This window comes from Diabrotica virgifera, chromosome 2 (genome assembly GCF_917563875.1).
Source record: "Diabrotica virgifera virgifera chromosome 2, PGI_DIABVI_V3a".
Classification (NCBI taxonomy): domain Eukaryota; kingdom Metazoa; phylum Arthropoda; class Insecta; order Coleoptera; family Chrysomelidae; genus Diabrotica; species Diabrotica virgifera.
Genome location: NC_065444.1, coordinates 35,754,189 through 35,780,996, shown reverse-complemented (window position 1 = coordinate 35,780,996; position 26,808 = coordinate 35,754,189). Strand labels below are relative to the sequence as shown.

The window sequence follows — 26,808 nt, the reverse complement described above, 5'->3', positions numbered from 1 at the left end:
ATTATGACCTAAACATGTAATTTTTATAGGTCTGCTTCCGTGATTTTCTCCTTCATACCACTTGAAAGTTTGTTAGTTTTGACTCTAAGGAACCTGCAAAAAAATGCGTAACGGCAGGCACAAAAAGGCATAAGGGATAACATTGTGGTTGAACTTCTATTGAAATCCAGCGGTCTATAAATATACAGAAGGTTTTAACATAACTCTCCCATTCGTAAGTTTTTGCTATCGGACCAAAGTTGTAAAATATCAGATGTAAGGGTAAAGAGAAACACAAAGCTAATGAATCAATAAAGATTTAATTGCATAAAAAATACTAAAAATATAAAATATCTACAAACTATTTCTTTATAATTGAATGAGTAATCCATAATAAAATTACGCCTGATATCGTCACTCCACTTCTGTAAAGAAAAGAAAAAAATGTTAACTTTTATATTATCTAATTGTAACTTGTCTATACAATTTTGGCTTTTAATAAACATTGTAATACCTTAAAAATGATCTATATTGTATGAGAAAATATATTTATAATAGACGCATAACTTGGAAATCTGTTACTGACAGCAGATCATGTACCAATTCATTTAGATGAACCAGTGTGCAGGTGCAGTCTTCTACTACAGAGGCAAACTAGCTTTATTTACTGGGAATCTATGTAATGATGACCAATCCGCAACTGCTCAGACTAAGTACCAACACTGACTAACTATGTAGAAGCGGGTTTTTCATCGAGCTCTGAAATTCTAGCAATTCCGTGCAGAAAGATCACTGATGTCATTAATGCTATTACACCAGGGAAAAAAATATACCATGTTCGGGACACTTGAGCAGTCAGGTTGCAAATGGTGTTTTTGGGTACTATACTGCCCTGTTAAGAATAGAAGTCGTAACTGACAAAATCCCTATTTTGAGATATTCGATGTTTTAGATTTGATTAACTGCCATCAACTGTAATGACTCATCAAAAATCTTGTTACAACATAGCAATATATTTTTTGAGTACAAATTTAATGAGTGCTTGCAATTTTCTTTCAGAGTATTTGAAATTAGACTTTTGATAGATACGACATTTAATCTTAACAAATCATAAAAATAAGGTAAAGTAAAAAGTCTTATCTTAATCAAAGTTATAGTTTATTAAGATAAACAAAATAACATAAAGTCATAATCAGTTTTTTAATCATGTAAAGCTCCAGGTTCCATTGAAGTTGGTAAATTATTCCAAAACGTTTGTCTGCTTTTAGGCATGTGTTCACACAGTTTGGATATAATTACTTGTTTTCTTTCAGCCGTTATGCCTCTAGGAATGGACTTGGGTGAAGGTTTTGTCATTCCGTTTTGCAATCTTTGCATTCAGAATGTTTACTTCACTTTCTGTCTCTGAGGTGAAGCTGGTTTTGTACGAAAAAGTATATTTACCTCCCGAAAAATTTACTTGAACCATTTGATTTAGGTATGGCCTGGTATTAATTTTATTCAGTTTATATGCAGAAGTACCATCTTGTCATTCAAAAAAGTCCGCTAATTCCATAACAATTTTAACAACTTTAAAAAAATTTTCGACCTTCTAGATACAACACTAGCTGTGGTTTTCCGTTTGGTTACTTGTTCAGATGCGTTATTAAAGATAAAATTTTTCTGTTCGTCTTTTTGTAATTTCCAAAATTCTCCATTTATTTCTGTTCGACTCGCTTCTGTAATTTTTTCGGAACATCTTCTCTTGCAAGAAATAAAAGATGGTTTTACACCGTGCTTAGCAATTTTGGCTGTTAATTTTCTTTTTTTTTTCTCATTGCTAGGCTCTCTTTAAATTTCTTTCGTTTACGGATTTCCCCTGTTTTAGTTAAATTGTCGTTTGTGCCCTAAAAATCGGGGTCATTATCATGCTGAATTTTCGGTTGATCACTTTCTTCCGTCTCTGAATCTGACAAAATAAAATCGGGGTCATTATCATGCTGAAGTTTCGGTTCCTCAATTTCTTCCGTGTCTGAATCTGACAAAATAAAATCGGGGGCATTATCATGCTGAAGTTTAGGTTTCTTCACGACACGTCGTCGTAAACTATGTATTTTCTCTCTTTGTTGGTTATTTAAAATATGCACCATTTTAAATGCTCTGCTATTTCTGTCCATTATTACTGGTTCAGTTAATAAACTTTAATGTAAACACACTTAAAAACACTATAACAATAAGATTAATACTAGAAAATCAGATACGCCGAATAACGCTTACAACCGTTTAATTTTTAGGTTAAGAAACTAAAAAGGCGGGAACACTATGAATAATTATATAGGTTAGATCTTCCTATTGTTAGAATATTTGGTCGAAACTACACAATTGTTAAGCAAATTTGTCGTAACTACAAATCGTCTTGTGAAGATACGACTAAAAATGTTAACAAATGGAGATTCGACAAATTGGCTTAACATAAACTGTATGAATGCAGATCCGACAAAATTTTAAAGTGGAATAACTTATTTTTAAACAGCAGATAGGCCTTTCATTCTTAACATATAGGTAGAGTATTTGGCTATCAATGTGTTGGCGTTATAACCTAAGAAAACTCGAAATTGCAGATACGACTTATATTCTTAACAGGGCAGTATATACCTAATACATTATAAATACAAAAATGCCCATCACAGTTTGGACGAGAAATTTAATTATTAACAAATAAGGGTCACAAATGGCAGTTTTTTCGTTTAAATCGCTACAGGTAAAAATAGGGTAATTTAATATATTATTTATAATATTTTTCTTTTAATAGATGAGCCAAGGTTTAAAATAGCGCTTTTTGAATTTTGGTCCGATCATTTGTTTATTCGGATATTGCAAATTAAAACTAAAATTTCGAAAATAAAAAAGTTGCTATAACTTTTGCGAAAATCAATTTAAGACTTTCATATTGCACGAAAAGTTGAGTCAAACAGTCCACACAATGCACAAAAAATTTTAAAACGATTCGTCAATTAGTTTAATTTTTATTCAATTTGTTTATCATAAAGAGCTTTTTTTTCGCAATGTTATTGTTCAGAAAATATTAATGATATAGCAATTCTGTGAAAACAACGTGAAAGAAGAATAGTCATATTTTCAACGCATTTAAAAAAAAACCAATAAAAAGTCATTTTTAATACTCAGAAAATATTTTACTAAAATAGAGTCGTTTTTGGCTTATAAACAATTTGAATAACTTTGTTAATATTGACTGTAGGTTAAAACTACAACGGGATTTGAAAAACTGGTATTTTTATACGAATTTTCAAAGAAAAACTTTTCGCCTAAGTTAATTACGGTCAAAGTTAGCCACTTTTTTTATTTAATTGACGGCTACTTTGTTTATAACAATTAAGCAACCTTACTAGAGCTATTTTGAAGGAGAAGATATTAGAGACCGACCGAATGTGACTTTTTTGGCCGAAGCCGAAGCCGATGCCGAAGTTCGGCCTGAAGGATACCTTCGGCCGAAGCCGAAGCCTAAGCCGAAGGTGACTAAATATTTGCATTTATAGTAGGGATAGTCGATGGTCGATGTTTTGCCTTTAATTTTTAAGTAGTCAAAACACCAGTAATCTTGAGTTTTAACAAATACAATAAAATGATTATAGTTTCTCAGAATTTTACTACGTGAGAAATATTCAAATGAAGATCTTTGAAACATCTTGGCCTATTGTTAAAATTTATATCCTACCTACTACCTGAAAGTTTGTAAAACGTATTGGTTTATTAGGGCATAAAATAGGGTGTAAATATTTTTTAAAGTATCAAAGGCTCGCCGAAGCATATTGTTTAGAGATTATTTATATAGTATAGTATACTCGGAGCATTTTATTGTTCCACCTTCGGCAAAACCTTCGGCTTCGTTTTGGCCGAAGCCGAATTTTGGCCGAAGGTTTAAATATTGGCCGAAGGTGGCCGAAGTCGATGCCGAAGCCGATTAATCGGTCGGTCTCTAGAAGATATATAGTTTTCGTGTAAAAGTTTGAGTAAACTTTGAACCTCAACAGAGTGGTTAATAAAGTTTTAAAAATGGCGTCCGAACGGAATTAATTCGTGGTCGGTGGAGGGGAATTATTAAAATCCGTGCACTGAAAAAATGAAACTGATTCTGCAAACATATGCTGCGATTAATATCGCCGGAGCTTGTTGATGGATTTTGATCACACGTTATGTACACACGTGTACACGTTGAGTACGTTATGTACACACATCTACACCTAACATTACAAAATGTTAGGGGGAAGTTCCGTTATCACTCAGGGATATGAAAAATACATTACGACCGATTCTAAGACCTACCGAATATACATATATAATTTCATAAAAATCGGTCAAGCAGTCTCGGAGGAGTATGGAAAGTAACACTGCGAAAGGAGAATTTTATAGATGTAAATATATAGATGGCTATTAACAAATAGGGGTTGGTGATAAAAGAGTGAAAATTAGGGTTTGTATGTATTTTTTAATTCTACATCATATAAAACTAAGGTAGATAATTTTGTCAAAAAAAAATAAAAAAAAATGTCAGGGGCCCCTTATAATTTATGGGTATAAAAAATAGATTAAAACCTTTTCTTCGTCCTATAGGATATACGTGTAAAATTTCATAAAAATCGGCCAAGTCGTTTCGGAGTAGTATGGTAACTAACACTGTTACAGGAGAATTTGATTTATATAGAAGTAACTGCGAATTAAATAATAAAAGTGGCTAACTTTGAACCTAATTGACCTAGGCAAAAAGTTTTTTTCTGGAAATTCGTGTAAAAATACCAGCTTTTAAAATCCTAAAGTAGATTTACTCTATAGTCAATATTAACAAAGCTATTCAAATTGTTTATAAGCCAAAAATGACTCTATTTTACTAAACTTTTTTCGGAAAGATAAAAACGACTTTTTCATGATTTTTTTCAACACTTTGAAAATATAACTATTCTTCTTGCTTGTGGCTTCCACAGAATTGCTATGTCATTATTATTTTCTGAACAATAACATTGCGAAAAAAAGCTCTTTGCGATAAACAAATTGAATAAAATTTAAACTAACTGACCAATTGTCTTAAAATTTTTAGTGCAATATATGGAATGTTTGACTCAACTTTTCTTGCAATATAAAAGTCTTAAGGCCATTTTCGCAAAAGTTATTGCACATTTTTTATTTTTGAAATTTTAGTCTTATATTGCAATTTCCGAAGCAAAAAATCATCGGACCAAAATTCAAAAAGTGCCATTTTAAACCTTGGCTGATCTACTAAAATGCGATTACTCTAAATAATATATATAATTACCCTAATTTTACATGTAGCGATTTAAACGAAATAACTACCATTTTTGACCCTTATTTGTTAATAACTAAGTTTCTCGTCCGAACTGTGACGGGCATTTTTGTATTTATAATGTATTAGGTATATAGTACCCAAAAAATCCATTTGCAACCTGGCTGCTCAAGTGTCCCGACAAAAACCTTATTTCCCTGGAGTATATGCAACAGATGTTTCCAAGTGATCATAGGCGCAAGACTAGTACTTAAATGAAACTGAACAATGGCCTTTAGCAAGGATCGGTGCTGGTCCCCCTACTCTTTGGTTTTCATATAGCAGACGCATCAAAGAATTTATATCGTAACCGTAACACACAAAATACCTAAATAGCTGTGACACTGGATAGAACGCTAAGCTTTAAAGAACGTCTTAAGAAGACGACTACATAACTTAGAAGGCCACGAAATAATCTGCAAAAGTTATGCGGTACCACATGGGGTTCCTCAGCGACCTCATATGCCAATATAGCAAAATATCTGGGCATTAATCTAGATGTCAGGGTAAGATGGAAAGAACATATCAAGGAGAAAGAATTGAACATCAAATATAGAAAACTGTACTGGCCCCTTAGAAGAAAAGTGGAGCTGTCAATACACAATTAGCTCATGATATATAAACAAGCACTGAAGTCGGTATGGACATAAGGCATACAGATCTAGGGATGTGTCAGTGCGAGTAATATCAAAATGATTCAAAGTTTTCAAAATAAAGTACTGATGGTCATTGTAAATTCTCCCTGGCATATAAGAAGCATGAAAACATACTTCATAACCATGCAAACGTAGAGGCTATTCAACTCCTGGATCAGCATGGAATAGTAAGAAAACTCAAGAGAACTAAACCTCACCTCAGACACCCTCACCTATACACCGATCGCAAACACACCTAGTTTGTTTTCGAGTATCAAACACCTTACAAATTTTGAATCTATTGAAGTCTAACTATTTAGTTTCATTTTTTTAAATAATAATTTCATATCTAAATACTTACAGTAAACATGCTCTAATTACAGGTGAATGTTTCAAGGCACTGTATTGTCTGATTTGATATTCCTTGTTTGATTTAAAATTTTGTAAAATTCGTCTTGCACTGAAAAGAAAGAAATTAATACAGTGAAAATTACATAACTGTATTTTGTTTCCATTTTCAAATTCTAATCAGTTCATGAACAATTTTTTATTACACTCTAAAAATTCCTACATAAAGGTAAGAAAATAAACAATACTATCATAAATTTTGTTTCTGATGTCTTTATTATCCAACAAAAATTTCGTTTTAATTTTGTAAGATTAAAATTGAAAACCAGATATGAATTTGAAAAAAAAATCAGAATAGAAAGTGAATTGCGTAATACTATTATTTTTGACCACTATTGCGGAAAAATAAATCGTAACTTATCACATCCTGTATAAATATCATTATAATACTTTTTTCTACAACCACTATTCAAAGTGCAATTTTCTGCAGTTTTATGTTAACAAAGTTTATATTTTCTCACAGTATAAGATTTATGATATTAGCGTGCAGAAAAGTGACGTTTTGATGGTGCTTTGCAAAAAAAAAACCGATTTAACTCATGTCTGAGAAATCTGCAAAATTCGCTACTTGAACACATTATTTTTGAACACATTTGGTATTTTACAAATGACTACTTCATTCTGAGTAACGTTATACAGGGTGTCCCAAAAGTAGTGGAACGGTCGAATATTTCGTGAACTAAACATCGGATCAAAAAACTGAAAAATACATGTTCAATCATTTTCAAAAATCTATCCAATGACACCAAACACCAACCCCCACTACACTCCCTGGAGGTGGGGTGGAGGGTAACTTTAAAATCTCAAATGGAAACCCCTAGTTTTTCTTGCAGATTTGGATTCGTTACGTAAAAGTAAGCAACTTTTATTCAAGACATTTTTTCGAACTGTGGATAGATGGCGCTATAATTGAGAAAAACGATTTATCCTGATACCATAGGTAAATTATAGAAACGGTCTAATATCTCGAGAAATACACTTCCAAATAAGAAACCAAAAAAAAGGTTTTTAATACTTTTCGAAAACCTATCGGATAACACTAAACATGACCCTCCAGCCCACCCCCTGGAGGTGGGGTGGGGGGTAACTTTAAAATCTTAAATAGCAACCCCCACTTTTTATTACGGATTCTGCTTCGTCATGAAGAATTAAGCAACATATATTCGAAACATTTTTTTGAATTGTTGATAGATGGCGCTTTAATTGGAAAAATACGATTTATTAGCGCCATCTATCAGCAATTTTAAAAAATGTTTCGAATAAATGTAGCTTAATTTTTCATGACGAATTAAAATCTGCAATAAAAAGTGGGGGTTGCTATTTAAGATTTTAAATTTACCCCCCACCCCGTCTCCAGGGGGTGGGTTGGAGGGTCATTTTTGGTGTTTATCGATAGGTTTTCGATAAATATTAAAAAATTGTTTTTTGGTTTCTCATTTGGAAGTGTATTTCTCGAGATATTAGACCGTTTCTATAATTTACCTATGGTATCAGGATAAATGGTTTTTCCCAATTATAGCGCCATCTATCCACAGTTTGAAAAAATGTCTTGAATAAAAGTTGCTCACTTTTACGTAACGAATCCAAATCTGCAAGAAAAACTAGGGGTTTCCATTTGAGATTTTAAAGTTACCCCCCACCCCACCTCCAGGGGGTGTAGTGGGGGTTGGTGTTTGGTGTCATTGGATAGATTTTTGAAAATGATTGAACACGTATTTTTCAGTTTTTCGATCCGATGTTTAGTTCGCGAAATATTCGATCGTTCCACTACTTTTGGGACACCCTATATATTCTGTTTACATCTGTGGTTAAAGTGTAGACAAATATACAACCTGTGAGACAATTATTATACTTAATTATCGAATAGAAATTAAATTATGAATGTTACAACTGTTTTATTTTACAATTCTATTCTTAATAAATATTTTATAATTATCAATTAACCAATAAGGATTTAGCAACCTCAGCAAGATACGTCGAATGAAGTAGGTATGGTGTAAATCCGTGGCTGCATAAATATAACGTCAAATGTGACATTATTTTGTAATAATTATTTAGGGCCGGTTGTTCGAACGCTAATCAACGATGATCACTATCAAATATTTAATTACTGTCAAATTGTCAATGTCAACTTTGGTTGGGTTGCTGAAAACATAATTGATTATAATTATGAGTTTAGTTAATCAATTAGCATAACAATTATTAACATAATTGATTAACTAATTTCATAATTGTAATCAATACTTATGTTTTCAGCAACCCAATCAAAGTTGACATTGACAGTTGTGAAAGTAATTAAATATTTGATAATGATCATTTTTAATTAGCGTTCGAACAACCGGCCCTTAAAATAGTTTAAATTCAAACAAATTAAGTCAGTGCATTAATTTTTTAACTGATTTCTGTGTAATTGGTTTAGGTATAAGGAATTTAAATTGATTAGTATTAATTAAATACAGTTTAAAATTTATAATTTATTATTATAATAATCTTCGTTTGGAAAGTGTGATTTTTATTTTTAGCAAAAACTGTGGTTGTAGAAAAAGTATAGTGTGTAACACGTACCGAAAGGTAATTTCTCACTCGTTTGAATTGCGGCACTCGCTTGCGCTCATACCGCAACTTTTCGAACTCGTGAGAAATTAGTACCTTTTTGCACTTGTTGCACAATATACTATTTCCGTACTACTTACTATTTGATATAACGAAATAGAAACCTTCCGTACGATTTTTTTTATGTAAGTAATACCATTACAAATTGTAAATATTAACATAATTTGGGGATAAACAATGTAATGTTAAGGTCAAGATGAGGAGACAGGAAATAAAAGAAAACGTTAACTGACGATTTCTTTCATTTTTCCATCATCCAGACTGGCAGAATGTCACGAAAATTTAAATATTCAAAAGCTATAGCATAAGTTGCCAAACTTAAATGGAGCTTCGCAGGCCACACTGTTAGACAAAAAGACCAACGTTGGAATGCAACGATACAACATTGGAGACCTTACCAAAGTAAACGACCGAGAGGAAGACCACAGATGAGATGGGTTGATGATATTAAAAGAGTAGCCGGAACGAATTGGAAATATGTTGCTCAGGATAGAGACCGATGGAAGGAGTTGGGAGAGGCCTATGTCCAAACGTGGACGATAGAAGGCTAAGAAGAAGAAGAAGATAGCATAGCAATACGAAAACCAGGTAAACTAGCCGACGACACAAAAAACTTTTTGTTTCTCTCTGATTCTGGCCTTGTTTTAGAACTAGAACTTTTAGCCACGTAATTGTATAACTTATCACTAACTCAGGTGTAATGTGTAGTGTGTGTGTTGAGTAAGTGTCTTGTTACTTTGCAAAGTCGACGTTATTGTCTTTGCAAAGAGACGCTAATTGTATCCGAACGTCTGCGGTCCCTCCGGTGACACAAAAAACTCCACCAATTATTAATGCTCTATTGCCTATAATGTATAAACTAGTTACAAGGATAATAGAATAAAGAATACGCTCAATAATCCTCAAAACTATTTATATCGAACAAGCAGGATTTAGACCAAATCAAGGTTGCACCTACCAGGTGTTATGTTTTTGTAATTACATTCTCTCAACCACAATAAACCTCCAAAACACCTTGGCACGACTTTGAACAGAATTTTAAGCTTTAGGAAACATTTAAGTACAGTTTCCGAGAAGGAACAAATCAGAAATAATATCATTTAGAGGCTCTGCGACACAATGTGGGGGGCATCGGCATCCACATTCAGGTCTTCAGGCTCAGCTCTTGTTTATTCTGTAGTTGAATACAGCTCTACTGCTCACCAATATGGATGAACAGTGTCCATGTTCAAAAGATTGACCTCCAGCTGAATAACTTCATGAGAATGATCGCTGAAGTATTCAAGTTCACAGCAATCCATTTGACAATCGACCACCACGTCAATCTTCTAACCAAAGAATATAAAAAGATCATTAACAACACGGCGCTGCCGATTCATAACTAGGTATATAGAAAATGCAACCAAAAGTCGACTGCACTCCAGAAAATCTCCGGATTCAACATGATCACCAAATGGACCCATGAATGGTCGGAAGCTCAACCAAATACAATTTACCTATACCTTGCATCACAGGATTGCCTCGTGGCTTTGACCTACAACGTAAGACCTGGTACACACTCAACATAGTCCATGTGCGTATACGTTGCACAGAGGTAGGGTTAAGTTACCATCACCGTCATACAGCTGCGGCGAGGTTCACTCTATCAAGCACATAACGCAGGAGTGCCACCAGCTAGCCTACGAGGATAGTTTCCAAGATTTCCGGATTGCGACACCAGAGTCGATTAATTACATAACCTCGAAGTTTGCCTATAAATTGGGCATGATTAAGTATTTTTATATACAGTCAACTTTAATTTAACTTGTTTATTGTTCATTGTAATCTTACGAATATGTCGAAATGTCATCCGCTAAATAAAAAAATAAAAATACTCTGAATAAAAAAATATTTTTCTCAATTTAAATACTCATATCCTTTTTATTCTATGTCACTGATTTTGGATTGAAACTTGATGTTTTTAGACATAAATGTCATTGAATCCATTATAACATAAAATTCGCTGTTTCCGAAACGCTTTTAGTTGTTGTTTAATCTTTGCCAGAAAGATATTCGGGTGACCCCTTTACTTTTACAAAATATGAGCATTTATTGCGACGCATCTTTGTAAGGAATAACAAGGTACTTATTTATATTATTGTCTGGAAAATAGGTACCTAATTAGGAAGATTGGCTTGGAAAATATGAGAACCCATGGTTCTAAACTCATCGAAAGTATCATTGACAATATTTCTTCCACGACCATTCTCCAATTATTCCTACATCACTCTTTAGTCCGTCTGTACAAATTAATCTGTTATGAAAAATATAATTGAAAATATTTCCAATATAGACCTTGAGCCCACACTTAAAAAAAAATTACCTCCCTCATGAGACGTTTTTTCAGTTATTCATATCGAGACGGACAACTTTTCTATTTCGGAAAATTTTCGGGAGGGGAGGGTTCGTAAATATAGAGGTTTTTAAACTTTGGCGCATCCAGCAACTGGAGTACCCTTAAAAATTTGTCGGACAATATTATCAGTAAATTATAAGTATTTTTATTAAACAATCCTGCAAATAAAATCATCATTTATGACTCCATAGTGTGCCCCCATATGGGGAGCGCACGCATCATAAAGAGTCACAAAATTTATACTCTTTTGCAGAATTGTTTGATAAAAACATTGACAATTAACTGGTAATATTGTTAATAGTAATTACACGAGACCTATAAAATTATCGAGTTGTATCCCGAGTGACACTTTGACAGTTTTAATTTAAATTATGTCAAAGTGTCACGAGGGCAAAACAAATGGATAATTTTTAAGAGCCAATTCGGTAATATGATTTTATGAATAAAACTGTCTTTTTAAATCATTTTAACTAATATTTTATTGATATCTTCGCTTGAATATTTGCTACACCTGTTTCTTGGTGTTCTCTCTGATAAATTGTAAAACATTAATTGTCATTAATGTCGCTGAATGTATTTTTGCGTAACAACGAAGGGCATCTGACGTAATACTTGACGACCGACGGGAAATTATCGAAAAAAATTATCGCTGTATTTTTTATTTCTGTAGCTTTCTATTGGTCAGAATCGCTATGATTGAAATAATCCGACAAATTTTTAAGGGTACCTACTCCAGTTGTCGGACGCACCCCAAAGTTTATAAACGTCTATATTTATGAGGATAGGAATCAACATTATTTTCTATTAACAGAACCTAAATCCATAAAATTAATACGCATGAGGACTGATATTGGGAATTTCGAGTTATCTACTTATGTTTAAAGTCATCTACTTTAAAATGTATAATAAGTATATGTCGGATTGTAATAAGAATGAGTCAGATAAAATTAAATTATTAGAAGAATTTTTTTACCAAGCAACAAAAACAAAATTTGTTTAATTTATTAATAGACCTTGGGCCCACATTTAAAAAAATCATGATTGCCTCCCTCATAAGACTTCCGTCAACGCTTCCGTTTATTCAGTTATTCAATCGAGTCTGACAATTTTTCTAATACAAAAAGTTTTCGGTAGGGGGGCTGACAGAAAATGCATGAAATCGTTAACATTGGAGCGCCCAACAAATGTACCCTTAAAAATTTGTCGGACAATATTACCAGTAAATTGTAAGTAATTTTATCAAACAATCCTGCAAAAATCAGCTTTAAGGGTATATACATTTTATGTCTCCATAACTGTGCTGTGCTTGGAGGGGGAGGGGTGCACGCATCATAAAGAGTCATAAAATTTATATTCTCACATCTGATTTTTATAGGATTGTTTGATAAAACTACTTTTACAATTTATTGGTAATATTGTCCGAAAATTTTTAAAGGTATTCCAGTCGTCGGACGCTCCAAAGTCGATGCTTTCATGTGTTTTCTTTTCGCCCCTTCCGAAATTTTTCCGTATTGGAAAAGTTGTCAAACTCTATATGAATAACTGAATAAACGAAGTCTCATAAGTGTGGGCCCAAGACCTATAGTATTTTGTATTTTGAGAACGAAATTGTGGCTTATTCTCTATAAAAAACAGTAAATTGCATAAAAGTGTAATAATTTAAAATCTTACGTTGTAATAAAACATTTTTGGTTTGCCGGTAATTTAAACAACTATAAAAAATGCATTAAATCAGGATATTAGGTTATAATTTAGTTAATAATGTGGAACCTGTCATAGCTATAAAATATTTGCGGCACCAAAGGCATATCATTGTAATTTCAAATGCACTCATAGGTGCCAGAGAAAATCTATAGAAATAATCGCCTGTCTAGCAAAACCAAATCGCGTCTATTTTTAAGCCAAATTTGTTGTGCACATCTTTCAAAATCCAATTTTTGTTGCACGTGTTGTGTTGCGTCTCTTTTTTATCTCACAATTTTGTGACGTTTGTGTACACATGACATCAAATAACAAAAGTTTTTGACTGCTAATAGTGGTCGATTTTTTTGTGTGCTCAAACTTTAATTTAGCAATCCATAAATTTTTTATGCTGCATACATTTTTCTTTTTCTTCTACCGGTGGTGATTTTTTAAACGTCTTTGGTCATTGACAGGGCCGCCGAGAGAGATAAGCGGGCCCCGGCAAAAAAAAACGGGAAAAGGTGAAATGAAAAAAAAAACGGGAAGCGTTACATTATGTACGGTATATTGCACTTTATATAAATTGAGATTATTAAAAAAAGAAATTTAGTGCTGTTACTGAAGGTGGATATGAGCTATTACCTCCGATTTCGTTGAATCTCCATCGATTTGCATGAAAATTGGTGAGTGGTTAGAGGATATCTCAAGGAACAAAGGTGACATAGTGTCAACTTGCGCTTTTACCCTGGGGATGGATGCCACCCCTTCTCGTGGGTCAAAATTATTTTATTAAGCCCATAATTCGATAGAGGGACAAAATTCTTAGCAAAATTCGATAAATAAAGTTATTAAAATAAATCAAAACTTTTTGAGTTATTAAAGATCAAAGATTTTAATTTTTCGTGAGAAAAATGAATGTTTTTAACCGATTTTTCACAAATAACTAAAAAACTGTAAGTTTTTACAAAAAAGTTAATATTACCAAAATTGAAGCTAATAAAACACTAAATAAACTCGTTACTAGAAAAACCTTTTAATGTTAACGTAAAGTGAGTTTAGGTAATTGAATGTATATTTTTTTCGGCGAGTACCCAAATCAAAGTATTCAAGCTTAGATAACGGGAAAATTATGCATTTTATAACATAAACTTATCAAACATTTGTCAAAGTACTTAGAAATATCTACTAAATGAGCTCCCGAACGAGTCAATAGCATTAAAATTTATGCACCAAAAATTTTTCAAAATTTATCTTTTAAACATTTTTCCAAAAAATGTTACATTTTTTTGTTAAATAACTTCGTTAATGCTTACGATATCAGGTTCACCTCAAATATTTGAAAGTTAATTCCAAGGGCTATTAAACCACGTTGAATTTAATCTTTTAAACCCCTTACTTTTTTTTTAAAATAAAAAGTTAAATGGCCCCGGTTACATGGTTCTCGTAGCAAAATTTTTCTTCTTCTTCTTCCTTTTTTTATGGGTTTCGATTATGCAATACGCTATCATTTACCCAGTACATGTATGTAGGTTATGCGAGTCTTGCTCGAAACAATATGCACAACCTACGTTTTTATCCTTACAAATAATATATATAACTTTTCTTCAAATATCCATTATTCCATTTAACTAAGAACAAACACATTAGCTATCATGCTCGAAAATAATTCTTCCTTAATAAAGCTAAACTGCCATAATTGTACTACAATAACTATTACAGACAACACTAAGCTACTTCACTTTCACGAATTATAACTAAAAATTAACTTTTCTTTAGGGATTATTTAGATAACTTCAAATAAATTTTTCATTCTACATAAAACATCCTTCGGCGGCCATTGCCACCGAAGCCCCTCCGCAAAATTTTTCACCCTACAGAAATAGTAAGACCAGTAAAATATTTGACATAGAAAAAGCTAAAATTTGGTTAAATATCATGTTTTACGTATATTGAGTATCTTTGGAGTTATTATCAAAAGAACATGAAAATTATGATAATTTTAAAAATTCTGATTTTTTTAAATTCCATCTGTTTTTCAAAAACATGCATTCTAAACCGGTCAAAACTGTTAAAATAATTACTTATGCTTAAATAAAGAAATTCTTGTAAGGATTCCTATAAATTTTAGTTTTTGTGGAAATAGCATTTATGTTTTATTTTTCACTTTTTCCTAAAAAATTCGAAAGAGTTCTCTTATTTTCGTCATTACTTGCTTAATTTTAATGCTATTAACTTCTTCTGGAACTCATTTGATAGATATTCTAAAGTACTTTGACAAGTGCTTAGAAGGTATATTTTATAAAACGCATAGTTTTCCCGTTATTTAAGCTTGAATACTTAGATTTGAGTACTCGTCGAAAAAAATATACATTTAATTACCTATAACTCACTTTGAATTAACATTAGTTTAGTTCTTTAAGTGAGGAGTGTATTCAGTTTTTTATTATCTCCAATTTTGGCGATAACAACTTTTTGTAAAAGCTTATAGTTTTTGAGTTCTAAGTGAAAAACATCTTTAAAACATGCATTTTTTTACGAAAACATAAAATCTTTGATCTTTAATAACTCAAAAAGTATTGATTTATATTAATAACTTTATATAACAAATTTTGCTTAGAATTTTTCCCTCTATCGACTTACGGTATTATTTTTGATAAAATAATTTTCACCCTCGAGAAGGGGTGGCATCCACCCCCAGGGTAAAAGCGCAAGTTGGCATTATGTCACCTTTATTTCTTGAGATATCCTCTAACTACTCACCAATTTTCATGAAAATCGATGAAGGTTCAACGAAATCGGAGGTGAAAACCTTCAGTGACTGCACTAATTAGGATTTTGAAAATTTTTATTTAGCTTATAAGTAGGTATACATGTTATAGTCAAAGCTCGAATTTCAGGCACTCCTAGGTTTGACTAGGCTAGGCAATCCTCAGGTCTGACTGACGGTCTTAGTCAAAGCCCGAAATAAATTAGAGTTTCGGCCTTTGTCTAGTCAAACCTAGGAGAGACTAAGTTAGTCAGGCAAAGGTCGAAATTTAATTTTATGAAATCGGGGATTGACTAGGCAAATCCCGATCAGCTATTAAAATATCGTAATTTGTTAGATTAGGTTTTATAAAACGCCATTTTTTAATTTGAATGTTTATTATTTTTGTATTGTCGTAATTAGAATAAAAAAAATAGTGTTTATTCTCACATTTTGAGGCATTATGGCATTTAGAGTTGCACAATACGTTAGACCTTTTACACTTACATACTTTTGAAGAGAATTTATTATTGTAGTAGCATTTTATAAAGCCTTGTCCTTCAAATGTAGAATCTTTTGTACTAATTTTTCTTAGAGACAGCAACGTCTGGAAGATCTTCGAAATTAAGAAAGTTCTCTTTGCATTCTCTTATTTGATTTCTTGAAAAAAAAAAAAGAATGTGTGTGTACTTTGTACGCACGTAAGAAGATACTCTTCTATTATACATATAATAGGTAATTTAAACGAAGTAAATATACTTAGAAGGTTATTTGTATTTTATTTAAAAATCAAACTAACTTTCTTATCTACCACTTTCAAAAAATTTTTATTAAAACAACCAAAAATAAAAAAAAATATGAATCGCCCAGGAATTGAGCCCGCAACCTTCCAATCTCAGTGCTAACGCATTTCCCACTATTCCAGCGAGGCCCTAGAAATAGACATGTAAGTTTCGGATATAATTACACAACACGGCGACATATAGTGTAAAAATGTTATGCTTACTTACATAATATTTTATTATTTTACTACAGGGAAACGCAAATCCAAAAACACAAGAATTATAATAAATAATACATTTCCTAAAACCACTAATATATTCTTTTAATGACTTATTTGCACGGTTACAGATACATACATACCCATCTTGAAAGATTAGCAATGAACTACATACTGTCAGAACTACATACTGTCAGTGTGCGCAGGCGCGCGGATCATGTACAATTTTACCCTCAATCGATTCGCCGCTAAAGAAGAATATCTTCAAAAAGTATGTTTATTATTCCGCATTTCGTACCAACTCTATATAAACCGTCAATTGTTTTATCTTGTATGACACCCAAAATATTTCGAGCATCTCCTTTGGTTCTTTCCTATCCCCAGCTTTGATAGAGCCAAAGGAGATGCTTGAAATATTTTGGGTATCATACAAGATAAAACACCATTGACGGTTTATATAGAGTTGGTACGAAATACGAAACAATAAACACACTTTTTTCAAGAAATAAAATAAGAGAATGCAAATGTTCCAGACTTTAAGATGTCTCTAAGAGAAATTAGTACAAAAGATTCTAAATTTGGAGGACCAGGCTTTATCAAATGATACTGCAATAAGAAACACTCTTCAAAATTATGTAAGTGTAAAATGTCTAACGTATTGTACAACTCTAAATGCCATAATTCCTCAACATATGAGAATAAACACTAATTTTTTTATTTTAATTACGACAATATAAAAATTATTAACATTAAAATTCAAAAAATGACGTTTTATTAAACCTAGGGCCGGTTGTTCGAACGCTAATCAACATTGATCACTATCAAATACTTAATTACTGTCACAACGGTCAATGTAAACTTTGGTTGGGTTGCCGAAAACATAATTATTGATGACAATTATGAAATTAGTTAATCAATTATGTTAATAATTGTTATGTTAATTGACTTACTAATCTCATAATTATTATTAACTACGTTTTCAGCAACCCAACCAAAGTTGACATTGACAGTTGTGACAGTAATTACACATTTGATAGTGATCAATGTTGATTAGCGTTCGAACAACCGGCCCCTAATCTAACAAATTACGACATTTTAATAGCTGATCAGGGTTTGACTAGTCAAACCCCGATTTCATAAAATTAAATTTCGACCTTTGCCTGACCAACATAGTCTCTTCTAAGTTTGACTAGTCAAAGGACGAAACAGTAATTTATTTCAGGCTTTGACTAAGACCGTCAGTCAGACCTGAGGATTGCCTAGTCAAACCTAGGAGTGCCTGAAATTCGGGCTTTGACTATAACATACGTATAAAATTGCCATTAATAAATATTAATTGAATTTGAAATAAAAAATTATTAAAAAAAAAGACTAAAAAAGACTAAGTTTTCAATCTAATAGCACATAAAACAACATTCAAAAATGTCATTCTACATCCTACCTGACTGAAACCAATGGGAACCTTCTCTGGTAACACCTCCGAGGCTTCTACAATTTGCAAGCCATAACGGATGCTGAGACTAAGGAAGATGAGGGAATTTTACAATTTATAATTCACGTCTTATCTGCTCAGCGCGGTAAAGTTCCAACGAGAATGGTTCCCTTCGTACTCCAATGGGAGTAAACATAAATCAAAAATGAATATAATCATTTTCAATTTCGTTGCAACACGAAACTACAGCCGCATCATTATTCCAGTTCAATCATAGAGCAAGCACCTCTACCGGTTTCGAAACTTATTACTCTCTCATCAGGAGGCACATATGCTGCTCTCTCTAATAAGTTTCGAAACCGGTAGAGGTGCTTGCTGCACTCTCTGATTGAACTGGAATAATGATGCGGCTGTAGTTTCGTGTTGCAACGAAATTGAAAATGGTTATTCATTTTTGATTTATGTTTACTCCCATTGGAGTACGAAGGGAACCATTCTCGTTAGAACTTTACCGCGCTGAGCAGATGGGACGTGAATTATAAATTGTAAAATTCCCTCATCTTCCTTAGTCTCAGCATCCGTTATGGCTTGCAAATTGTAGAAGCCTCGGAGGTGTTACCAGAGAAGGTTCCCATTGTTTTCAGTCTGGTAGGATGTAGAATGACATTTTTGGATGTTGTTTTATGTGCTATTAGATTGAAAACTTAGTTTTTGGATAGCAGTTGCCGCTAAGGCATCCCTGCCATTTCGTTCGTTGCAATCCGTGACTGCACGCCGGGGTTTGTCCTAGTTGGGTCAGAGAGAACAGCATATGTGCCTCCTGATGAGAGACTAATAAGTTTCGAAACCGGTAGAGGTGCTTGCTGCACTCTCTGATTGAACTGGAATAATGATGCGGCTGTAGTTTCGTGTTGCAACGAAATTGAAAATGGTTATTCATTTTTTAAAAATTATTAATGTACGAAAAGTGGGCTTGGGCTGGACATGTTGCCAGATTGACGGATGGTTAGATGGACCAGAAAGATTCTGGAATGGCGACTAAGACAAGAGGCATATGGAAGCAGAGGACGACCACCGACTAGGTAGACGGATGATATAAAATGAATCACCATAAATTGGATGCAAAAAGCTCAATATAGAGATAGGTGGAAAATTTTACGCGAAGCCTACGTTTAGCAGTGGACAAATATAGGCCAATTGATGATATATACGCTCTTTATTGAATCTCGTGACGATGCTGAATAAATTAATTAAGATATTAACATCTAGTATAGCAAACAACAGTATTACACAATAAGTTTCTGCCAGCTAATATAAACATTACAGGTAATTTTATTAACATTTTGTATATTTACTCTCTCAAAAAACGTAAATTACGATTTATTACCAGAACGATGCATCGTTAATCTTCATTTATTACGAGAATGTAAGTATATGTAAATGCTCAAATTGATGTCTAAAATAATCTCAAAAAATTGATATAAGATATTTCACTTACCTCAAAAATTACACTTACCCACTTTTTGTGGATCTTAAGAAAAGTTTTTGTTAATACATCGTAAGATAAATTTATAGATACAGGGTGTTTCATTAATAATTTGAAATATTTTAACTGTAGATTTCTGGGTTCAAAATTTTGAGGTTTAACCCAAATCACTTAAATAAAATGTTGCTTGGTTGTTTTATTAAAAATTTAAAAACTATTTGTACCCTGTACTTTAATAGTATATTAAGTATGGAGAACGGTAAGGGTTTTATACCGATCGAAGACAATTGTTTGGAGGAGGAGCGGAGCGACGACTCCAATTATTGTCTGAGATCGATTACCCTTAAGGTGAAACAGTAGCGATCAACAGGTAGCAACCCGCATTCCAAGATTGCGGCTGTAATTTTGAATATTTTTTCGAGATATTTGGCACACGTATTCGTAATATAATAAAGAATGGCGGTACAGAGCCCAATTTGAAAAATATATTAATATGTGGAAATTACTCTGTAATTAAATACAATATTAAAAAAACGAGCCTGTACGGCCATTAAGAAGAACAAAAAAATACAGTTTTTTCAAATAAACTTTTTTATCCGATGCCTAGATTTTGTGTCATTTTGGAACTACTAATGAAATAAAAAATTTTAGTAGTTCCAAAATGACACAAAATCTAGGCATCGCATAAAAAAGTTTATTTGAAGAAAGTGTATTTTTTTGTTTTTCTTAATGGCGGTACAGGCTCGTTTTTTTAATATTGTATTTAATTACAGAGTAATTTCCACATATTAATATATTTTTCAAATTGGGCTCTGTACCGCCATTATTTATTATATTACGAATACGTGTGCCAAATATCTCGAAAAAATATTCAAAATTACAGCCGCAATCTTGGAACGCGTTTTTGCTACCTGTTGATCGCTACTGTTTCCTCTTAACGTTCGACATGCTTATAACGTTTTTTGCACGATTGATACCATTATAAATTATAAAATTAAACATTTTCGTCATATTGACTAGTTTCATTCATTTTATCAAGATAGATACTTTGGTTGTTAGGTAGTAACTAGGGTGCATAACAACAATGGAGAATTGAGTTTTTATTTAGTTGTCAATAATTTTAAGTACAATTTTGATTATTATAAATTAAAATATGAGCGAAAGTGAATTTGAAGAAATTGAACGGGCTTGGGAAGAAGGGTGTTCCGCAATTATTCTAATACTAGTAATACTACTAATGTATGCAATTCTGCAGGAGTTTCTGTTAGAAGTGAAACCACAGCCCAAACAAGTGGGATTTCATTAAATAATTTAACAAATTGTACCATAAGTTTCAATATTAATAAATAATTCGTTCGTTTTCTTTATTATTTCAAAAAATAAATTAAAATTAAGAGATTTTTTAACTCGACGGTAAGTGAATTACTTACCGTCGAGTTGGAGTACTTACCGTCGAGTTGGATTACTTACCGTCGAGTTGCTAGTATATGTCACCTACTGACGTAAAATCTGTCACGGTAAACAGTCAAAAATGATCAATCGTGCAAAAAACTATGTAACATATCCTTGTCATACTCGACAGAAAGTGTAGCTAGGTACTGTACACCATACTAAATTATGTTAAATAAACGTTTCTGGCTACTACCAGAGGCGTCTTCTTCTTCTTAGTCTTCTATCGTCCACGTTTGGACATAGGCCTCTCCCAACTACTTCCATCGGTCTCTATCCTGAGCAACATATTTCCACTTTGTTCCGGCTTCTCTTTTAATATCATCAACCCACCTCATCTGTGGTCTTCCTCTCGGTCGTTTACTTTGGTAAGGTCTCCAATGTTGTATTGCTGCATTCCAACGTTGGTCTTTTTGTCTAGCAGTGTGGCCTGCGAAGCTCCATTTAAGTTTGGCAACTTTTGTTGTTATGTCCTCGACTTTTGTTTTTGATGTTACCCAGTCGTTCCTCTTTTTATCTGACAGTCGTATAACTAACATTGCTCTTTCCATTGCTCTTTCTGTTGTGGCTAGTTTATTCACATTTGCCTTGGTTAGGGGCCAAGTTTGACATCCATATGTCATCATAGGAAGGATGCACTGGTTGAAAACTTTGCTCCTCAAGTATTGGGGTATTTGGTATTTTGCGGTTCTTAAGTATCCAACTAAGTTTTCCAAATCCTGCCCATGCTAGTCTTGCTCTCCTAGTAATTTCTGCACTTTGGTTCTCTTTGTCAAGTTTCAGGATTTGGCCTAGGTAGATATATTCCTGGACTTTTTCTATCTCACTGCCATTTATAGTTATACGTCTGGGGTCATCTGTGTTTGTCATTATTTTTGTTTTTCTCGTGTTCATTATCAGACCGACGTATTGGGAGCTACCTGCGAGTTCCTCCATCATAATTAGCAGTTCCTCGAATGAGCTCGCTATAATCAAAATGTCGTCAGCGAATCTGAGGTGGTTTAGCTTCTTGCCATTAACGTTAATGCCATAGGTTGACCAATTTGTCGTATTGAAGACGTCTTGTAGGGCTTGGTTGAAAAGCTTTGGCGATATTACGTCTCCTTGTCTCACGCCTCTCTTAATGGAGATGGGATTTGTATTTTCGACTACTTGTACCATCATAGTTGCATTTTCATAAGTTCATTTTCTTTACCAGAGGCGTACGACAGGGGAAAGCGAATGGTTGACCATTCGCAAATTCTACGCCACGTCGAAATTGCTGTTTTAGTACAATTTTTCATCCATCCATCTTATTCAGATGGACTTGTTTTAATGTCCACGCTTCCAAGCCATAAAGAAGAGTAGAGAACACGTAACATCGAAGCATCCTTAGGCGTAGTTCTAACCTTATATCCCGACAACAAAAAAACTTTTCAAGTTTAATGAATGATGCACGTACTATTTCAATACCTGTCTTAATTTCTTTGGTTTGGTCTACATTTGATGTTATCCATGTTCCTAAGTATTTGCAGTTATCCACACTCTCAATTACAGTATCTTCAATAGTCAATTGGATGTTTGCGTGTGCTGATTTAGCTATGATCATGCATTTAGTTTTCTTTAAATTCATCTTCAGTCCGTACTCATGATAGCGTTCATTAAGGCGTTGCATTACGTTCTGTAAATCATTGTTGTTATCCGTTATTATTACTGTATCGTCTGCAAAACGTAAGTTGTTCTAAACTTCTCCACTGATAGATATACCTTCTATTGAATCTGAGAGCGCTTCTTGAAATACCGCTTCACTGTAGACATTGAAGAGTAGTGAGGACAGCACGTAACCCTGACTGACTCCTCTCTGTATTTTGATATTTTAGGTATCCTGGTTGTCAACTCAAGGATTCTCTAATGCTTTCTATGCAAATAATAAATATATTATTCATTCGTAATGATAAAGTCATTATTTTCGAGATATTTGAAGTTAAAAATAAAGCGACACTGTTATTTTGACTAAAGTAGGTATTAAAACTCTGTCGGTGTTTTTAGGTTACAAGATTGTATTTATTAGGCAAATGAATTTTTAGTCGCTAACAACAAAAAATATATTGTTATTTATTGAAACTTCTTACAGCGAATAGATGCATACAACATTTAAAAACAAATTAAAGAACCGTTTAGAATCTAAATAAAAGAAAAATTTTAATAAAATAACAAAAAATACATTTTTTTGTTTAATCAATAGTTAAAATGTGTTTTTTGATATTTTGGTGTAAATAAAACGGTTCTTTTTAACATCCCAATTTGTTCTTAAATGTTGTATGCATCTATTCGTTTTAAAAAATTTCAATAAATAACATTATGTTTATTGTTATTAGCGATTAAAAATTCATTTGCGTAATAAATGCAATTTTGTAACAAAAACACCGACAGAGTTAATACCTAGGTACATTAGTCAAAATAACTGTGTCGCTTCATTTTTTACTTCAAACACCTCAACAAATAATGAGTTTATCGTTACGAATAAAGAGTATGTCATTTACATATAAATTATTTTTGTAGAATCGAAAAATTCCACTAAAACAGCAATTTCACCAATGGCGTAGAATTTGGGAAGGGTCAAACATTCGCTTTGCCCTGTCGTACGCCTCTGGTAGTAGCCAGAAACGTTTATTTAACATAATTTAGTAGACACTTTTATCGAGAAAAATAATAATATTTAAAGCGCTGTGGATTAGATATTCAAGTTAATAAAAACATACATTAAATCTTTAAAGTTTTTCTAGTGTAGTGATATTTTTAAATAACTTCATATCTTGGACATCTAAGCATACAATATACAGTGTGACCACTATTTTCAAATACTAAATTTTCTCATTTTTTGCAATAGAACACCCTGTATATTAGTATTGCGTTTTATAGAAAATATTACAACCTTTCTTTAGGTATGAGGCTTTACATACCTAGAGTGTTTCGTTTTGTATATATTTAGAGAAGATCTACAAATTTTAGGTTATTGCAGATTTTTATTAACAAATTTGGTGCAGCTACTGATATATGACGAACAAAAATTACAAAAATTATAATATAACTTTATAAAATAAATCTCAAAGAGTAAAAAAACGTATACTACTAAAAATTATTTAAATTTAATACCTCATCATGTTACAAAATAATATTCCAAATGTAATCACCAATAATAAATAACAACCAATCTTGTGATTTTTTTGTATTTCTAACATTAAATTCACCTACTACAATTATTTAAATAATTTAAGTAATTAAATTTTTAATTGTTTTTTTTTAATTATCTACATTTTTAATTTTTTTTACATTTTTAATTGTTTTTCTTTACTACGATAAGACATAAAACCGATTCAACATCTCGGAGGTTTACATCTTTTATAGTTTTTTTTCTTAACAACCAATCTTAAAATCCTAAAAAGGAGATAGAAAATGAACTGAAAATAATATTAACATCATAAGACGAAAACTTGAGTACTTGGCATATAATGAGAGGGCAAAAATACTCAGTGTTACAACTCATTGTGCAAGGCAAAATTCGAGGAAAGCGAAATGTGGCAATAAGAAGAAGATAACTAGCTTAAGAACCCGAGGGAATGGTTGAAATGCACTAGTACAGAACTATTTGGAACAGCGGTCAACAAAGTCCGCATAGCCATGATACTGGCCTACAGATGGCACTTGAAGAAGAATATATAGATTAGGAATATAGATTAACTTTTAAATCATAACTTAAAAATTGTAAAATTATCTAGTTTTAATGCTGTGTTAAGTTGTTTTAAAACATTTCCTAGAACTAGTAAAAATTATTAAAAAATATTAAAGAGTGATTCACCTAAAATTTCCCATGATGCTTAGCACTTAAGCATTCAGTTGTATTTAAAAAATCTTATTTCGCTCTGCCACGTGTGCTTTTACAAGTGTTTCCGAAAACAATGAAAAATATATTTATTTTAATCTTGATGTTTGCGCCTACTCGATTTATCATACATACATAATTAACTGCACGAGATGATTTGTTTAAAACTTAAATTATTCACTCGAGGTATAACTGAAAATAGTTTTACGCTCAAATAAATAAGCTAACGCTAAAAGCTAAGTACTATAATAGCTAACTTTATAAACAAAACAAATTGCTATGTTTTACGTTGGTGGGCATTGAGATTATTCGTAATTATCAACCTGAACGCGTCAACTGCTGATTATAGGTCTCCCTCAGCTCTTTTCATTTCTGTCTCTGTCTTGCGCAGCTTGCATCCATTTACTGCTAACACGCTTAAGTCGTCAGTCCAATTTTGGTAGACGGACGTCCCCTGCGCCATAGTGCTTCTTGACTTGGGTCTTGGCCTTCACTCTACAATGGGTGACAAAACGGAAACAGGAGTGGAACGAACACATTAGTAGAATGGCAGAGGATAGGATAGTACGAATAGCACGAGATAAGTCACCAAATGGACGAAGAAGTATTGGCAGACCAAGAAAAAGATGGTGCGATAACTTAAACAATTTAAGAGGCTAATATTGAATTGGGCGTCGAAACGTTAATAAAATTATTTTTTCAATTTAATTGTGGCTTATTTCCCATCTAAATAGTTAAACATATAACAAATGATAGGAAATATTATATCATAATGAAAGGAGCATAGGTTGTCTGTAGGTTTGATAAAGTAGCAGAATCTGAAAAATTTGGAGTAATCATAACGAACACGTGAAAAGAAGGAACAGATATAGACAATAGATTAATGTAATAGGGTCACTAAATTAAATACTGAAAGCAAAAAATATGTCAAGAACAGCCAAACTGCTAGTCTACGAGGCAGTAATCAGGCCCACAGTGATGTATGCCAGAGAATCGTGGATTACGAACCAGGAGGAAGAAAAAAAGTAGAGCTCTGAGAAAGAACGGTACTCAGAAAAAAATCAGAGCAATACAGCCGACAGAGAATATTTGGAAAAGACGAACAAATAAAGAAATAATTGGAATGTATGGAAAACCAATAATTAAGGCAAAAATACGAGCCCAGAGAGCTAAATAGCTTGGTCACATTATACGGATGACAGAGAACAATAATTGAAGACCTAAGTGGAAGAAGGAGGTATGTAACATTTTCTAAAATTTTGAGTTTCTTAGTGAATTAAGGTGGTATGTAACTTCACTATCATATTATGACACTTATACTGTACCTCTAAAAAGCTTAATAAGAGATATTCTAGTGGATGAAAGAGGTATGTACCATGTAAACTACGATTATTGAATGGAAGAAGGAGGTATGAAACATTTTTCGTCGTTTTCAGATTTAAATTGTTTATAACTCGAAAACTATTAACTTTGGAGAAAAATTAGAAAAGACCTTTTTTGTTTCCAATGATCAAAAGAACCTAAAATAATGTACCCGGGTTGAAAAAATTAATTTTTTAAATTTGTTTAAATTTTTTTTTTAAATAAATGTAGCTAAATAACTTCTAAATTATGGCATTTAGGTATAGGGAATATAACACGAAAAAAATCAGCATTTCTTAAGGACTTTAAAACGCAAAAATATGCAGGGTGTTCCATTTGAAATAAGAAAATTCATTAGATTTACAGAAAAACGGAAGTTCTGACAACAATGTAATGACCACTATTATATCGGCCGCATTAGAA

General features: G+C 32.6%; 1 protein-coding gene across 2 annotated transcripts in view; it reads right to left on the bottom strand.

Moving 5' to 3' along the window:
* Positions 1–280: 280 nt before the first annotated feature.
* Positions 281–26,808, bottom strand: part of LOC114327428 (pre-piRNA 3'-exonuclease trimmer) — a 66,508-nt gene continuing 39,980 nt past the window's right edge. Inside the window, exons 6-7 of one of the 2 annotated variants that reach the window (XM_050642535.1) lie at positions 6,311–6,409; positions 281–404 (exon numbers count right to left, since the gene is read on the bottom strand). In XM_050642535.1, the coding sequence (XP_050498492.1) occupies positions 341–404; positions 6,311–6,409 (163 nt within the window). In that variant the 3' untranslated portion in view covers positions 281–340. The remainder of the gene's footprint in view (positions 405–6,310; positions 6,410–26,808) is intronic. The other variant, XM_050642536.1, reaches the window with a different exon arrangement.